The sequence below is a fragment of the Durio zibethinus genome, chromosome 22 (genome assembly GCF_047325235.1).
Source record: "Durio zibethinus cultivar Kanyao isolate XHJ-2024 chromosome 22, ASM4732523v1, whole genome shotgun sequence".
In the NCBI taxonomy this organism is placed as follows: domain Eukaryota; kingdom Viridiplantae; phylum Streptophyta; class Magnoliopsida; order Malvales; family Malvaceae; genus Durio; species Durio zibethinus.
In genome coordinates this window covers 22,562,520-22,579,024 of record NC_143183.1, presented here as the reverse complement: position 1 = coordinate 22,579,024, position 16,505 = coordinate 22,562,520, and the positions used below count along the sequence as shown (strand labels likewise).

Below are 16,505 nucleotides of genomic sequence, written 5' to 3'. Positions count from 1 at the left end.
CATCTAAGTAACATTGCGTGTAATAAGGAGACAAGCAAGGCAAAAGACAAACGAATTTCATTTACACGTAATTAACGCACAGAAAAGTGAATAAATCAGAGGCTCTACAAATATACTTGAATTTCCCCTCTCTTGCCGGGAAAGAAAAGTGAATCGAAGACGGAAAAACAATTTGATGTGATAAAAATGTAGGATAAACCGGGCTTTGCTAGGAAGGCACAAATGGCGACCGTCACCTTTGACAGAATGGAAATGTACCGCAATGGGAGCTTTTATGCCAATTGCTTTAATCCTTCTGCTTCCTGTTAGCCATCATAATTTCATAAATCCGACTACATAAAACCTTCAATGATTTGATTGTTTGCATTTTAATTATTTAATACACCACCTACCTGTATATTGCTTCAAAGCCTTGTCCAGTTGTTTTATCATGCAATGAACGGCCACTAGTTTTACGAAATTGTGTAAGTTCATTATTCACTCGAGAAAGAAGCCTTTCAGAATGTGCCACCCTCTTCCCAAAAGCGACACCACCCAGATTTAATGAACCACTCTCCTGTTCGATCAAGAAAACTTGAGAAAATTGGTTTAAGAATTATAAACGGTAACAAATGTGTGCTCATATCAGCTCCAACCTTATTATGTAGTATCTGGTTTATTTGCTTTTGGTTACTTGATGATGATGATGTTCCTTCAAATGCTTTTATGAACTCATCCAATTCGGCAACCCTCTTTATCAAATTGGTCTTGTCCATCTGTGGGGAAAAAATAGGGAATGTATATGAGGAGAAACGAGATTAAAAACTTAACATCATGTGAAATTACCTTTAACATTTCATTCTGTGCAGAAAGCAACTGATCTCGCTGTTGATGCTGCTCTAAAGACAACTGTGCAGTGAGTATATCTGCATCTTTCTTATTTATTTCAGATAAGCAACTGCAAGGACAAGAAACACATTTTTACATATAATACTTGATTATTTACTCATTCTCTGACATGAGTTATATAATGTCGACCAAGTCAGGATTCCAATTCTAAGATTCTAAAGGATAAATACTGGTCTAACCTCTCCTTTTCCTCCATGAGATCATTAACCTGCTTTCGTAAGTTGAGAATTTCTTGCTCCTAAAACATGAAATGAAATATAAATTAGGACTACAACTATTCAGTAAAAATATGATTTCAACCTTTGGTCATGCATACCTTTACAAGGAGCTCTTCTGCTAGTTGATGAGCCTCCTCCACTAATTTTTTAACCTGATGCTGATCTATTAAGTTCTGCAACACACAGGCAAAAACAATGCTTAAATAAGCAATTTACCTAAAAATATTCATGCTTTAATAGGCAATAATCTGAATCTTACCGCATAATTAGTCAAGTCCAATTTGACACCAAGTAAATCCCTGATGACATCATGTGTCATGCTTTCAGCTGCAGCTAGCCTAGTGTTCAGCATATATATCTGATCCAGTATAGAATGAGTTAGAAACTTCTTGATTGATTACAAATAATCCAACTTCCATCACAGAAAGATGCATGCAAGTGAGGTTTAGTGTTTAGCCGTCTTTTTCACAGGGTGAGAGAGAGGGAAAGATGCTATAGAATTAATAACAACTAGACCTCTTTTAGATACAATATGACGTTGCTACAAGGTTAAATTAGGAATCAAATTTATTGCTCCTCGTTGCATGTTAATGATAGGCTCAGAAGGTTTCCTTAAAAGCCAATTATTATAAAATATATATATATACCTCTTTTTGCCGACTAGCTGACACTGCTTCCAGCTCTTCTATACGAAGCCTGGCCATTGACAATTCTTGATCCTTCTCAGAATTCATTTGTTGTACCAAACTTGAAATGCACCCGAATGGTGAGCTTGAACCCCTGCTTCTTGTTGAGGTCTTCTCATTTTTGTCTGATATTGATACTGTTGAGGCTGAAGTAGGCAAATCTGTTTTCACTTCACGAATCATGGTCTCCAAGGTCTTGTACTGTTCAAAAAGAGGGGATAAAAACGATGCAGTATAACAAAAGGTTTGACATGAGAGACAAATTCTATAATTGAAAAGGATGAGGGAAGACCACCAAGGGCTAACAGAACTTCTAACAAAAGGAACCTGTTATTACTTTTCATCCTCTGACTTCATTAGACTGCTAGTGTTGTTTTTCAGTATGGAATATCTTAATGGAATTCTTTGTAGATGATAGGTTGTTAAATGTTATAGTGTTTGACTGACAAGCACGAGAGCACAAGTTTGTTTGAGCCTGATGCCAAATCGTAGAACAGTATCCTACCTCTTTAAAGGCCCTTGATCCTTTTCTTTCCAATGGGAAGGGAGCGTAACAGAAGTTTGAGCTATGGAATTCATATTTCAAATTGCTCAAGTATTAAAATATGAAGGAATAAAAGCTCCCAAGAGAATACTCTAAATCTCACAGAACTAATTACCTAAGTGGACTCCTGGTTAAGAATCTGATGCATAATAAAAACTGGTAGAAATACAATTTGTAAACCTTAAGAGTTCATAGTCAATAGCATAACCGATACCTTCTGTTGGTACTGTGATGCCTGGGCTTCAGAATGCAATACAAGTTCTGAGATGTACTCTTTGCATTGTTCAATCTAGAAATCATTTGAAAAAGTTCATTAAAATACAAGAAAGGAAATAATTTTATAATAATATATTATACTTTTCAAAAGCTTATCCGATTGAATGCAATCAATAGGAAGTAAATTAGGAATCCACCTCTCTACTCAGCTCTGCTTTTTCCTTCTCTAGAATTCTTATCCGATCATGTGCCTCATGGAGCTCTAGCAATTTATTCTGCATTTGCCTGCATCAAAGCCACTTTCTGAATACCCAAAAAAAAAAAAAAAAGCAGCAGAAGCAACCAGGAATCATTTCAAGAAAACAAATGGTGGTCTTGACCTAGATATAAGATTTTCATTCTGTTCAGCATTTGAATTGACTGAATCCACAATGTCACTGAAGTTATCTACTTTTGACAATCTATCTCTCAATGCTTGGAGCTCATGCTCTAATGAATTTCTGATCAACCGATGCCTCTCTACCTCCTGATCCAGTTCATATACCTAAAAATAGCATAACATGTCAGACTTTTCAAATACACTAGGGAAAGATGATTTACTAACCGAGACTGCAAAAAGCATATGAGCAATAAAACTGTACACAATTAGTGCAAAGCTAAGTTGCATTTTTCCATTAAGGACAAGAAAATAATTAACCGTTAAAATAATATCTGAACTCTATCAGTTCAGCAATGTCACTGAACATTCATACAGAGATGAAAATTTCAAAATCCTAACCTTTTTCTCCAAGACATTTATGGTAGATTCAAGTTCCTCAACAGAATGCTCAAGGATCTTGACCTCCTCCTCCTTTTGTTCAGCATATATTTTACTTGCCTCTGACTCCTAGAGAAAAAAAAATCCAAGTTCATTATAAGGAACACTGCCTACTTAATTTGATACTAAAAAGAATAAATTTATATGTACCTGGCGAGCTTCAACTGCGATAGCTTCTTTTTCATCTGCCAATGCACGGGCCAACTCAAGTTCATCATTTAGAGAGAAAATTTCTTCACGGAGCTCATCTCTCTCACTAGTGACCTTTCTCAAGTCCCCCTCAATGCCTTCAACTGATGACAGTAAGTCCTTCTCCACTGAAAAATTCAAATGAAGAATTTCTTTCTCTAATCCTTTCACCACCTCTTTCTGTTCTTCCAGTTGTTCTTCAGCCTCAGCTTTCTTGAGATAGAGGTCTTTTAAAAGCATTCTCATCTCAGCATTTTCATGTAAGAGAGAATCTATTGTTTCTTTACTATGCTCCAGATTGGAATTTGATATTACCAGAGCATTTTCAAGTTTACTATGCTGAACCAACAAGTCATCAATTTGATTTGTTTTTGTCTCTAGCTCATGGCGAACTTGCCTCAAAACCAACATTAATTTTTTACTTTCATCTTTGATTTCCTTGCTATTGGAGGCTGATTCTTGCAACAAGTGAAGATCAAAAAGCAAACCCTCCAACAAATCTTCTTTCCTTTTCAATTCTTTCTTAAGAGAGAAATTTTCATATATCAAATCATTATGTAGGGGATCTGGGTCTTGATCTTCTAATTGTTTGAGTTGTTCACTTTCATCCTTTTCCTCTATACTTTTCTTATGATGAACCACATTTTCACTTTGACCAATGGAGTGACTCTCTACTGAAGTATTTACAACTGAGTGAAGTTCTGGTCTTTGCAATGAATGATAACATAATTCGTTGTTGAAGTTTAAGGTTCTGCGGATAAAGTCTCCAAAATGGCACTGATACAAAACAAATAATGAAAATTCTTGCTCTATCATCCTAGAGCAAATATCTTCAAATGATGATCTTGAATTGCAAACAGAGAAAAGTACCTCCTGCCTCATAGATAAGATCTCAGAATATAAAACCTTAAACTTCTCCTCAACTTGTCTTTGCATTTGTTGGAAACACCCTTCAAGCAAAGATATTGAGTCAGGTGTTTCAACCAAAGTATAATGCAATTGATCCTGCAGCAATTCGTTCTCCCTTTCTTTCAAACTTATTGAAGATCTCAGCTTTTCTAGTTCGTCAATCAGGTTTGATTTCTCTACCATCAGTTCTTCACTCGCTTGCCTCCATGTACCATTCAACACTTTTCTGTTTTCATTTGCTTTCAACAATGCATTTAATATATAATCAGCTTCCTTCATGGTTGCATTGGCTTCCTCAAATTTTTGGAAGAAGCTTTCCACAGGGCTGGCTTTATCATCAGAAAGTACCTGTATATCAGAAAACATTGCATGGAATTAAAGGTCAACTGTACTGCGGGTGCTATATCTAAAATTTGACATTTAATATCATATGAAGTCATTATGGATACACCAATATTTCCCATTGGAACAACAAACAGACAGCTTAGAGTTAATGCATACCTTTACAGTATTTTGGGATCCTGCTTCATCAATCTCCATTGTCAAAGCAAAAGCAGGAAGCCCTGTTATATTATTACGTCCATTAATTCCCATTTCATATGTATTTCATGCAGTTTTTATTTTACAAACATAAAATCCAGGTAAATTTGTACCTTCTGTGTGAGAACATTCTCCAACATCATTCCCATTGAGGATTGTGATTAACCAAACATATAATTTATGGAAAACATCCAATGCCTTAAACAACTCCTTTCTTGGGCCAAATGTTACCGACTCTTCTGAGAATTGCATATCAGATTGAGCTGAGACTTCTTCAAATACTGTATCATCCATCAGCTCAGTTGTCTTCCCGGAGCAGCACAATCCACCCAAATGGTTTCCAGAAGCAAAACTTTCAACTGAGAAATCAGAGCTTGATGTTGAAGAATTAGAACTCCAGCTATCATTTTCAATCACATCTTCCCCATTGGGCAGGAGGACATGCATACTAGCTTTTGTTTTAATGCAGTCTTTAATTAATTTAAGAATTTCATTTGTCTGAGCAAGTTCACATTTTATTTGATGCAGCGGGTGACACTTCAAAGAGTTAGATGCCCCCACTGGCCGCAATTTGATTGTAGAAATCTGAAAATTGTTACAATTCTCTTTTATTTCAAAAAATTTACTCCTCATGTCAACAATTTCTCTCAGCAAATCCTGAAGCAACTCCTTGTACACAAAACAGGCTTCAGAAATGTCTGTTTGGAGTGTGGAAAAATGGACTTCTGCATCTTCATAAGATGTATTAATAACATTCTCAGACTCCACTATTACAGACTTTGCCAACTCCACTTCAGCCTTAAGATCATCCATTGTTTGAAACTTTATACAAGCCATCATTCCAACCATCCCATCACTTTCCATTCCCCCAGAAGTGGCTAGAGTTGAGATTGGAATATCCACCTCAGCTTGATCTCTGTATGCAGCCTTGTTGCAATCTAGAAGCCATTTTGCAATCAAGAAAGCAGCATCAGCTCGTTTTTCTGCCATGCTAAGCTGATCCTCCTTAAGTTTGAGTTCACTCACTAGAACTCTTTCCAAATCTGTCTTATCGTTGAATAAGATGCTTAATCGTGCTGCCTCATCTGCTTTTACATCACCACTTTGTTGCTGAAATTCATTAAAAGCAATTGTCGCTCCCTTCAACGAACTTAACTTCATCTCCATTTCCACTATCATCCTCTGTGCATCTTCCAAGCTCCTCTGCAGAAGTAGAATTCTTTCTTCTTTGTCAATGCAAACTCTTGCAGCCCTTTCAACATGTTCACCAACCCAAACGTTAATTTGAGGAAATGAACAACCAATAATTTCTGTCTGCCGAGAGGCATCTTTGAGTGATTTAGAACCATCTAGAAGGAAGCTAGTGAGTTCTAAAGTTGCCTTTTCCCAATCCACACAAATTGCCTTTGCTTCCTCCTCTTTAGCAGTGATTGTATCTCTTAGCCTCATATTTTCTTGAGTAATGAAAGCTAGTCTCTCATTAAGTTCTAACTGAAGTGCAGAAACCTCTTCCTGCAAATAAAGAATTGTTCTAGCTGTCTCCGTCTCGACCTGTTCACGCACTAATTCAGCTTCATGCTGGCAAGATAATTGTGATTCCTGAACCTGTTGATATTGACAATTAAGTAATCTGGCTTTCTCAAGGTCTTTAGTCAATCTATCCAATTTGTCCTGTAAATCCTTTGGATCAATGTGTTCACCCTCCATGACCAGGCCTTTGGTTTTAGATGCTAACTGATCTGGTTCAAGGCAATGAATTTGAAGTTTATGAACATATTCACTTTCCAGCTTATCTTTATTGCTTATGATTTCCATGTATCTTCTGGTCTCTTCCTGCACATGCTGCAGCTCTTTAAGTAGGTGTATATGCTCAGCCTCCATTGCCTTAATTAACAATCTTGCATCTATCAACTCCTTTTGAGTGACACTGTGTTGCAAAACTGAAGCGACATTTATGTTCTGCTCATTTTGATTTTCTGAAGTCACATCATGCTTCTGGGAATAGGATGCTATCTCATCTCCAAAGTCACTATAGACTGATATTGTTTCAACCTGTAAGATAGTTTCCAATTGAAAAGTAAATGTTAAATTGAAAAAAAATAATAAGTTTGAAATATAATATATATCTATATGCTTCTGTTGTGCAGTTTCCTCTACAGCTGGGCATAGATTTGCCTTGAGCCATTGACACAGTACTTGCACCGGTCTTTCTCTGCCAACAGATGGTTGGCTCAAGTGGCAAAGAGAGTGTGCTCCTCTCTTTGTTGCCTGGATTCAAATACACTGGGAGGCTGTGGGAAGGTAATTTCCCATGAATTCACTAGGCCCGACATAGATAAGCCAGCTCGGACCGGCCCAAGGACGTGATGTACTGGGTAAAGCCCAGGAACCCCTTATTTCTTAATCAAAAATAAAATAAAAAAATACTGGTCTTTCTCTTTGATGCATCTACGGGTATTGTATTAGTAGCCGTGTGCACAAAAGGAACCAGAATTCAAATACGACAGAGAGATACCAATTACTCCATAAAATATGCCATTAATTAATTAAACATGAAGCAATAGACAGAATTTGCATTTTTCTTACCAATGAATATTTATCTGTTTGCCTGCATTCCTCATGATCCTTGGAGGGAGAATCAGCAACCTACAAAGGATGGAACTAGTATAAGCAACCTCAGGACATAGATTAACCTATCTCACTCTTCATTCACTAGTACATAGTTGTTCTTACAGAGTCAGATGCTGCTTGACTACAGTTCAAGTATTTTCTCAGTTCCATTTGCAGCTCGTCTACTTCCCTGAAGTCATAAAACTTTAATGAGATTAAAAGAAACAGAGTAGGAAATTGAAGACAAACCTTTAATGAGTTAAAGTATTATTGTTATGACCACTCAATCCATAAGAAAAGACCAAAAGAAAAGAAAAGAAACTATGAAAACTGTAGATGGAAGAAGTTAAAATGATTGATCCACCACGGATAAACCATATAAAAGGCATTGACAACTGATACTCTCGATACTCATTAAAAGAAAAAAAAGTACCATCTGGAGACAGCTTAGGCAAATAGATAGAACCACAAAATAATTTGTTTCCTTTAATGTATAATTAGAGAGTTGCCACCAATGGCTTCATTTTCAGCCACTAGGAGCCAACCAGAAAAATAAGTCCCACTCATGCAGAGCGAACCAACAAGCAAGACCAAGGATAAAGTGCATTGATTTATTAAATACCTCATCAGTTTGGAATTCATATTCCTGCAATCTTCCAACTCCTTCACGGTGTTCCCATCCTGGAACTCATACCTCATCAGTTCAGTATCAATATGAAAGAGAAAGTAAAGATTATAAAATACCAATCATAAGATAAATAATATGGTAAATTTGTGCATTCAACCTGATTCTCATATCTAGTGGAGAATCTATCCTTTCCTTCAAGAACTTCTAGAAGCTGCATGTCAAGAAAAAGTTTTAGTCTGTTATCATCGACCCAAAAATTTGAAATTGCAATAAAAAATTACCCTCCCCTTACCTGGTCCTGCAGTTCTGAAACTTCACCCAGCAATGTTTCTCGCTCTCCTTGCTTGTAAAAATTTTGAAATCTACCATAAAAAATTATGTAAAGTGAGTCACGGAATCAACAGATGGGACAGAGTGACAAGAAGAGATTTACGTTTGCAGCTGTTCAAGAAGTCTAATATTCTCTAAAGCAAAACGTGTCAATTCGGGATTTCTGTCAATTTTTGTCTGAAGCAATCGAATCTCTTCCTTCAAAGCTCGATTTTCCTCCATGAGATACTCCTCGGTTGATATTAGGCCAGTTGCTAACAATTCAAGATCTTTTATTTTCTCCTCCCGAAACCTAAGCATCATTTTAGTACGTTGAACATCCTCTTCCCTTTGACAAACCTGCAAGAGATGGCTTGACTGTTAAGTAACCTGTTCATGTTACTACTTCATCTGAATTGATAAATATAATTCCCGGAGACCATCCCTTATAAACAATTAAGAATTGATCCTTAGAATAAGACATACCAAGCGGTTTATTTGCTCAATTTCTGCCTCTAATTTTTGGATTGCTGTTTCTGCCATTTTTTCTCTTCGTATGGAACCAGCTAAAGTAGCTTCCATGCATTTTATCTGCTAGGCATTCATTAGTATTGATTAGATGCAAAATTTTTCATATCACATTTATGAAGTAAGTTAATAAAATGGCCATAAAAGGTCACCTTGTTCTTGTGGATGTTTTGTATCCTACAATCTGCCATTTTTTGTCTAGTGTATTCACTTTTCCCAGAACAGTCTGCCATTTTCAATTCTTCAAAACTTGGCACACAGCTAGTTGGAGAGTCGGGGAAACTATGATGCTTCAACAAGGAGAACAGTTGGCCCTGTTTAAGATGATAAACAGTTCAGCTTAACTGTTTGAGAACATTGAGAAAGAATCGATTTGTGGCTAGTCCATACCTTTAATTGCTGGATTTGTTGCTGCAGTGCATTAACATCACCTGAAGCATCTTCATTCACTTTAGCCTGAAAAAAGAAAAGGTTAATGAGAAATCAAATAATTTGAAACTTTCCTAAGACATACCAGCATGAAAGACAAATAGATATGAGCAATTTTGATTTCTTAAGTTGCAAGCATATGAAGTGCGTACATTATTCTGAATAAGTTTGGCACGCTGAGCAAACTTCAGTGTGCTTAGAGTTTCATTTGCAGCACTGCAAGAAAAGAAAGAACCAAGTTACATTAGAAGAAGAAGAAGCCAAAACAAAAAGTTTTATATGTTATGGCAAAGGAAAATTAATTGTTGAACAGACCAAATGGATGGGCTGACATTTGCAATAATTGTTGTTTTTGAGTTTCCACCCAGTGAATCCTGCATTCCATGTCATCAAAATTTGAAACCTTTTAAGTGAGATATCAAGATAACAGAATTATCTTCGATTAAGAGCACTTTCAATATCTAACCTGAAGCAGAAATGTCAGCCGAGAATCTCTGTAAGGAACATGTCTATGTTTCCCATGTGCCAGATCCACCAGAGACATTATTACAAGGCTAAAATGGTGAAAACAGACCAACAAATAAATTAATTGTACATAGACCTTCCGTTTAGAATGCATTAAAACTAAAAATGAATATATAAGATCAAATTCTGGATTTAATTTGAACATATGAAATGTTAATGACAACTACCATCTTACACTCAATTTAGGCTTTCATTGAACATATACTTTTATCATTCATGATTCATGAATAAGATCAAATTCAGAAGGTGTTTTAGGAATACTCATTGACCAACCATCTACATAGTAATAATTTGTGTGCATTTTCCACCTTAGAGAATTTCACCTGCTTCTTTGCTGTCTACCTTACATTTAAAGTGACTTGGCAATCGAAATTAATGTCAAGAAAATGCCAACCAGTGAAAATCTGAATGATCCCTAATAGAAACTAAACTTTTTATGTTTTTTGTGACTACAACTAAACTTCCTTTAATTATGGCTTCAATTACCAAGACATCACAGTGCACAATAATTTTGTGGTATTATCATGTATAAACACATTCATGAGTATTAATTGCTTCAAATCTGGAAGAGGGGAGAAAATAGTGTATAGTTATTAACAATAACAAGAGGGCTCATATCTGGCTTAAGATCAATGTCAAAAAGAGTCCACATAAAAGCTGGTTTGAAACTGCCTCACTGACAGCAGAAAAACAACGTATGTGATGCCTTAGCACATTCACCAAAATGACTTGAGTATGAAATAAGAACATAGAAAAGATATCATAGCATTGCATGGAATATGTACAACTAACATATTCAAAGCAACCAGACTGAGTAAAAGATCTAAGGTTAATTACCCAAGAGTTGACAAAGATTTGTTTATGTTTGCAGCTTCTTTCAGACGATCTCCTTCTGCACCAGAACTCTTCTGCCTAAATTTTAAAGCAAATTATTTTAGCATGCAAAAGTACATAAATTGAAAAAGTTTGATCTAATGAGCTTAATTACCTTTCAGAACCAGCTAAATCCACTAAATTTAACCTTGCAAATCTAAAGTGGGACATAGAATCTTTCTCCCAACGGCTTTCAATGATACAAGTGAAAACACTATGGGATCTGCTGCTCTCACTGTTCATGTTGGTTGCTGCAATTCTTCTGTTTGCAGCACCCTGCATATAGAAAAATCAGAAGTCAGAACAATCATTTGCACCCGCTCAATACGTGGTGAGTAGTGAAGAAGTACAAATTTCCACCATATATATTACCTGCAACAGAAGGTTGAGAACATCATCAACATTCCGCACGTTATATTCCATAAGATTTTCCACATATACACCTTTCTTCAAGTCTTCTCTGAGCTACAGCAGGAAAATCAGCTCTATGACCTATTATAGTTTAATGTGTGTGGATTGACCACATGAATCAAAAGGAAAAGTTTTGAATTACCTGCAGATTAGTTGATGAAGGCTCCAAAAGATCTGTTATTTGCTCATTATAAATCTCTAGAAAGGAACATTTGCAACTGAACTTCAACTTCTCATCCTTCCTACTCTCTTCTTCCTACACATAAAAATTTTAATAAATATTTCCCAAAAAAGTATAAAAACGGAATAAGTTTAACAGATTGGGAAATCACATTCTCACCATTCTAATCCTTGAAAATAAATATTCAAATATACGAGGAGTTATTCCACAATCTGCACTGAGCTGACCTTCCACCTCATATATCTCACCCATCATGGTATATGTTTTGCCACTACCAGTCTGCAGGCAAAATGATTAAGAATGCTCAACACCTACCCCAACATTCATTCATTCCCAAAGGATATTAATCTATAAGCACAAACCTTAAATACAAAAAACCCCAGAATAACTTACCTGACCATAAGCAAACATGCAGCTGTTATACCCAGACATGCAATTCTCCACCATGGGTAGTCCAGCTACTCTGAATAGCTTTTCCTACACCAAATACAAGCAAACATCCACATAACTCTACATGCAAATTATACAAAATTTCCCTTTTAAACAGAAAAATAAGATTGCTAGGTGTTAAGTTAAGAAACCTGTGGTATGGTCTCGCAAGCTACATGATCAAAGGTAAATCTGGTCTCAGGATGTCCAAGCCACACTAAAGTTTGTGCACTTTCCTGCTTCAAACACCGACCATATACTTGCGAAACCCTCTCCATCGTACTAAGTGGTCGAATTCTTATCAACACCTAAAATTCAACATCGATAAGCAGATGGAAAGCGTAACTCCCAAATTAAATGATAATTAAACATCAATTAGATGCATGCACAAAAACCTGCACATTGCGATCACTCCAAAAGGAAGGATCCTCAATGAGCTCGAAATGTGAAGCTTCAACCGCGAAATTGGAATTATCGATCATCGAAATCCCTCTCGAAACCCTAGAAGAGGAACTGGAGCTCACTCCACCTCTTCCCCCAAAAACTTGACTAACTCTACTTGCGACAAAAGGTCCTCCTCCGCCACCGAGTGAAAACCGTGGACCACTCCTTGCCGGGGTACTCTGAACGGAGTTAGGCTCTGAATGCAGCTTCCCATGGCGACTTGTAAACCTCGGGGTTTTATGAAGCGTTCTAGTAGATTCCGATTTGTCCTTGCAATCCAAATCGTGTTCGTCTTGAATTTGTGAATCTTTCTGGCTTTGAGACGGATCTGGAATTGAGTTGAGCGGAGTTCTCGGAGGTGGGAAGTGAGCCGAACTCGGTGAGTTTTCGAACTCGTTCTCATTTGCAATTTTAGAGATGAATCGAGAGCTGGAAGCGTCTCTCGACATTGTTGAACGTGAAAGATCCAATTTCAAAAATGAAAATTAGAAGAAAAAAAATTAATCACTCATAAATCGAAGCTGATAGCTTTGGATTTGGATCGTGGCGACTGAGAGTCTGCAGAGAAAAATAAGGCCCGCTTGTTTTTGAAATTGAAAAAACTTTTGCTTATTCGGTAAATAGTCCCAAAATATTTCAAAGTTACAATGTGGTCCCTTAACGAACGGGATTTCAAACTTGAACGACGAGGAGCTGAAAAGTTTGGGCTTACGTGGAAGTCTGGGAATGGCTAGTGCGGGGGACCAGCCAGGCCCCATGTAGTACAAGTTGGGATCCGATGGACGGATGGGCTTTGTATTCAAACGGGCCGTAAATTTGATTAAAAAATTTTTTGAAAAGTGTAAGTGGTAATCCGAATGGGCCATCAGATCACATGAAAAGGAAATCTAGAATTTGTTTAGGACTGATTTGAATTTGATGCTTAAATTATACGCATGTTAAACGGAAAATTTTTTAAGTAAAATTTGTAAAATTTTTTATTAAAAATAATTAAATAAAATTAAAATTAATAATTTGAAAAAAAATTTATTAAAAATTTCGTTACATAGATTAAGTGTGTAAAATTTTAATAAATTTTGACATATATATTTAAATAAATATTTTTAGTAAAAATGTTGATAAAATTTTTAACAAAAATATAGACAAAAATTTAATTTTTAATAAATATCAATTAAATTTAAATTATAAACATCATTTTTAATAATTTTTTATATATTATTAATATTCACAATAAACTCTATCGACCTATTGGTTTTAAATTTTTATTAAAATTTTCAGAAAAAATTTTACAAACTTTACTTAAAGAATTTCATATAAATTTTATCCATATTGAACTAGCAAAATGCACGTTTTACACCCTTTTTTTTTTAATGGAAATTGCATTCTCACCTACAGTTTTTTGACCATTCCTTCGCTTTAATATGTTAGTCGATATTATTAAGTTTGGAGTAATATAAACCATGTTTGATTTTATGCATTAATCAGTTATTTTGGGCTACAAATTTCTATACAGAATCAAACCTTGCTTAATCAGGCTGAAATTTCTCCAGCAGAGATCCCTGAATCCATGCATGAAAATTATGTATATAAAAGATCTCAGCATTAAGGCAAATGCGTGAAAATTTTTCCATAATCTACACTTTTGCCCTTCTTCTAGATTTCCAATGCTACCTGTAGCTGAAAACAAAGAAATATAAAACAGGATTTACTACTATGGAAATATCTTTGTTCTCTAATGTTAAAACCTTAATCTATAGTACTTTTGAATTACAGTTAGTTAATTCTTACCACGCTTTCTCGTAGCATTCATAGAAGTAGAGCAGAGGCACATCAACCCTCCGGTCTCAGTTTCGTATCCACATGTATCACCGGACCGAATGCACCGTTTAAATTCAGTTTCCGGCACCGAATAAGACAATTTCATCCCATAAACTTAATCCAGGGGTCCAATTACACCCTTCAAATTATCGGTATTAATGACAATAGTATAATGCGAATGCAGTCCAAGATGTTCATACTCATATTATCGTATACTTCACTGTGTCATATCCCGTAAAACAACACGGTGGAGAACTATTAGTCAAGGAATGAAAAATCCTGAAAAGCATTGCACGCACCCATCACAGGAATGACCTTAAACTTTGAAGCAAATTTATTGTGGTAATTGAACAGCGAATAACTCAACATTTAGCATAAAGAGCAATTAGTAAAACAACTTGCGTTTGTAGTCCAACGGTTAGGATAATTGCCTTCCAAGCAATAGACCCGGGTTCGACTCCCGGCAAACGCATTAATAGTTTGTATTTTTTTCAATTTATGCAAGGTACCGCCTTTATTTAACTGTAGGTGGTCCTTGCATAGTAAAACTTGAAAGACAACGATAAAAGATACTCCAACAAGTAGTATTTTAGCTACAAACACAAAAGCACAAGTCAATATGGTCTTGAATATGTGTACTATATCGATCCGACCATCAGACACTAGTGAAACGCAGGTATTCCATCCTGGATGGTTGTTTTTTAGTCTCAAAATCTTGAGGGAACATTTCTTTGGCTTCCTCGTTGGTCACGGAAGGAGAAAGCACCACAGGATCACCTGGTTTCCAGTTAGCTGGTGTCGCAACCTTGTACTTTGATGCGTCTGCAGGGAGTCCAGGGCCCTCAATACTTCATCCATGTTGCGGCCAGTGGTTGATGGATAAAGAAAGCTCATCTTGATCTACATCATCCAAGTTCTTTGTTAATTAGCACAAATCGATGGTTTTTATGGGTTCCTTACTTACTTTGTTTTTCCTCGATGGCTTCATTTTTATTTGCATTATTATTAAGATTTAATTAGCAAACAAAAATTCATCATGTTATCAGAGTCCACGATATGCAAAGCTCGAGATGGGAGCTGGTTCCCTGAAGAGTCTTTGGCATCCGGGTCAACCATGTTAAGTTGCTTGATGATCTCTGGTAGGATCTGCAACGATTCGGTATGTCACCTTGCACCAGGCTGCATGCATGCAGCCAATTAACACATGCGGAAAGTAACGAAGAAACGGATCAAATTGGATATAAAAGTCATTCCCTTCTCATCACTAATTTTAAGGTCAAAGGAAACTCTAGAAAAAGTTATTTATTGCAATTAGCAATAAATAAAAAAGGTTACAGTGTAGGCTTCGACGTCCTTGATCCACTCCTTGTGCGACCGTAAATCGTCGCAAGAGAAAGCCACCCCTCGTTTTTCAAACTCCGGCAGGTAAGCCGCCATCTTGCCAAGCTCCGTAGCACACACTGGAGTGAAATCGGCTGCATGCAAAAGCATACTACTACAGTACTACTAACATCTTAAATTTCAAGATAGTCCGGATTTTACGGCATCTCCGCGATTTAGTTCAGCACATCGGTAGTTAAATTTAAGTATTAATTTTAATAAGATTTATTCAACATAAAATTTTTATTAAAATTTTGTATCGTTAAATTTTTTTAATCATAATTATTATAATTTTTTTTAATTGTTGTTATAATAATAATTATTATTATTTTTAATGTTATTGCAATTAATTTTAATGTCCATCTATCTAATCGTAACCTAAGAAAAAGAAGAAAAAGGCCATCAGGATGAGGGAAAATGATGGTCCAGCTATTCTTAAAATAGTCATGAAATTTGATTTTTCCGTGGGTGGTTTCAACTTCAATATTGGGTACAGTATCTCCAATGGTGATGATGCCAGGCATTTTTTTCAGATTAACACTAAAAAGGAAGGCTCGCAACACTTGGATTTCTTTCTGTTTCTTGGTGTGGAAAGTGGGGAAGAGACAAGTGCTTATAAAGGGTCAAGGTTGCAGCATGAAGATAATGTGGCGTACGTTTAGCTAAGGGGTACTCAATTGGATATCATTAATCCTCCCCCAGGTGTCCTTTTCGTTTTCCGGCTTCTTGGCAGCGTCGCCTAAGTTATTTCCATTCCAATTGACAGAGCTTCAGTTTCAAACCCGAATGTGCAAATGGCATAATCATTCTCTCGGGACTCGGGGTGAAAAAAAATATTTTAAAAGAAAAAATATGTTAAAAAAAAGGTGAATTGTTTTTGATGGGTACTTTTTTAATGACAATAGATTAATATCTTTAATTTTTGGTTTATTG

General features: G+C 36.1%; 1 protein-coding gene, 1 non-coding gene and 1 pseudogene across 4 annotated transcripts; 1 reads left to right on the top strand and 2 right to left on the bottom strand.

The window, feature by feature from the left end:
* Positions 1–33: 33 nt before the first annotated feature.
* POK1 (phragmoplast orienting kinesin 1) lies at positions 34–12,963 on the bottom strand. Of its 3 annotated transcripts, none has more exons than XM_089752046.1 (35): positions 12,326–12,963; positions 12,083–12,238; positions 11,895–11,978; positions 11,661–11,780; positions 11,463–11,576; positions 11,282–11,369; positions 11,025–11,185; positions 10,874–10,948; positions 9,978–10,065; positions 9,827–9,885; positions 9,664–9,727; positions 9,473–9,538; positions 9,235–9,396; positions 9,041–9,145; positions 8,679–8,914; positions 8,538–8,607; positions 8,403–8,456; positions 8,240–8,298; positions 7,741–7,807; positions 7,594–7,653; positions 5,121–7,059; positions 4,969–5,030; positions 3,520–4,815; positions 3,331–3,438; positions 2,933–3,096; positions 2,750–2,837; positions 2,551–2,625; positions 1,754–1,993; positions 1,366–1,464; positions 1,205–1,279; positions 1,068–1,126; positions 826–937; positions 636–755; positions 393–556; positions 34–302 (listed from the first exon to the last, which is right to left on the bottom strand). In XM_089752046.1, exons 6-35 carry the CDS (start codon positions 11,330–11,332, stop codon positions 287–289), a joined length of 5,994 nt encoding a protein of 1,997 aa, XP_089608172.1. In that variant the 5' UTR covers positions 11,333–11,369; positions 11,463–11,576; positions 11,661–11,780; positions 11,895–11,978; positions 12,083–12,238; positions 12,326–12,963; the 3' UTR covers positions 34–286. The 3 variants fall into 3 exon arrangements, with proteins under 3 accessions (XP_089608172.1, XP_089608171.1, XP_089608173.1); XM_089752045.1 differs by having other exon boundaries at positions 11,282–11,374; positions 12,326–12,949; XM_089752047.1 differs by lacking the exon at positions 34–302 and having other exon boundaries at positions 389–556; positions 11,282–11,374; positions 12,326–12,949.
* Positions 12,964–14,492: 1,529 nt separating this feature from the next.
* On the bottom strand, positions 14,493–16,228 carry LOC111307540 (1-Cys peroxiredoxin-like; annotated as a pseudogene).
* Positions 14,593–14,664, top strand: TRNAG-UCC (transfer RNA glycine (anticodon UCC)). The gene has a single exon. It is a non-coding gene; the product is annotated as a tRNA-Gly (tRNA).
* Positions 16,229–16,505: the final 277 nt, after the last annotated feature.

Bases quoted from the DNA above. Each gene is read 5' to 3' on its own strand.
- POK1 (XM_089752045.1), bottom strand. From the start codon at position 12,823: ATGTCGAGAGACGCTTCCAGCTCTCGATTCATCTCTAAAATTGCAAAT. The intron at 8,608-8,678 runs GTAAATCTCTTC...TTTTTATGGTAG, and splicing joins CTTCTTGAACAGCTGCAAAC to ATTTCAAAATTTTTACAAGC. The intron at 3,097-3,330 runs GTTAGGATTTTG...TGCTATTTTTAG, and splicing joins TAAATGTCTTGGAGAAAAAG to GTATATGAACTGGATCAGGA.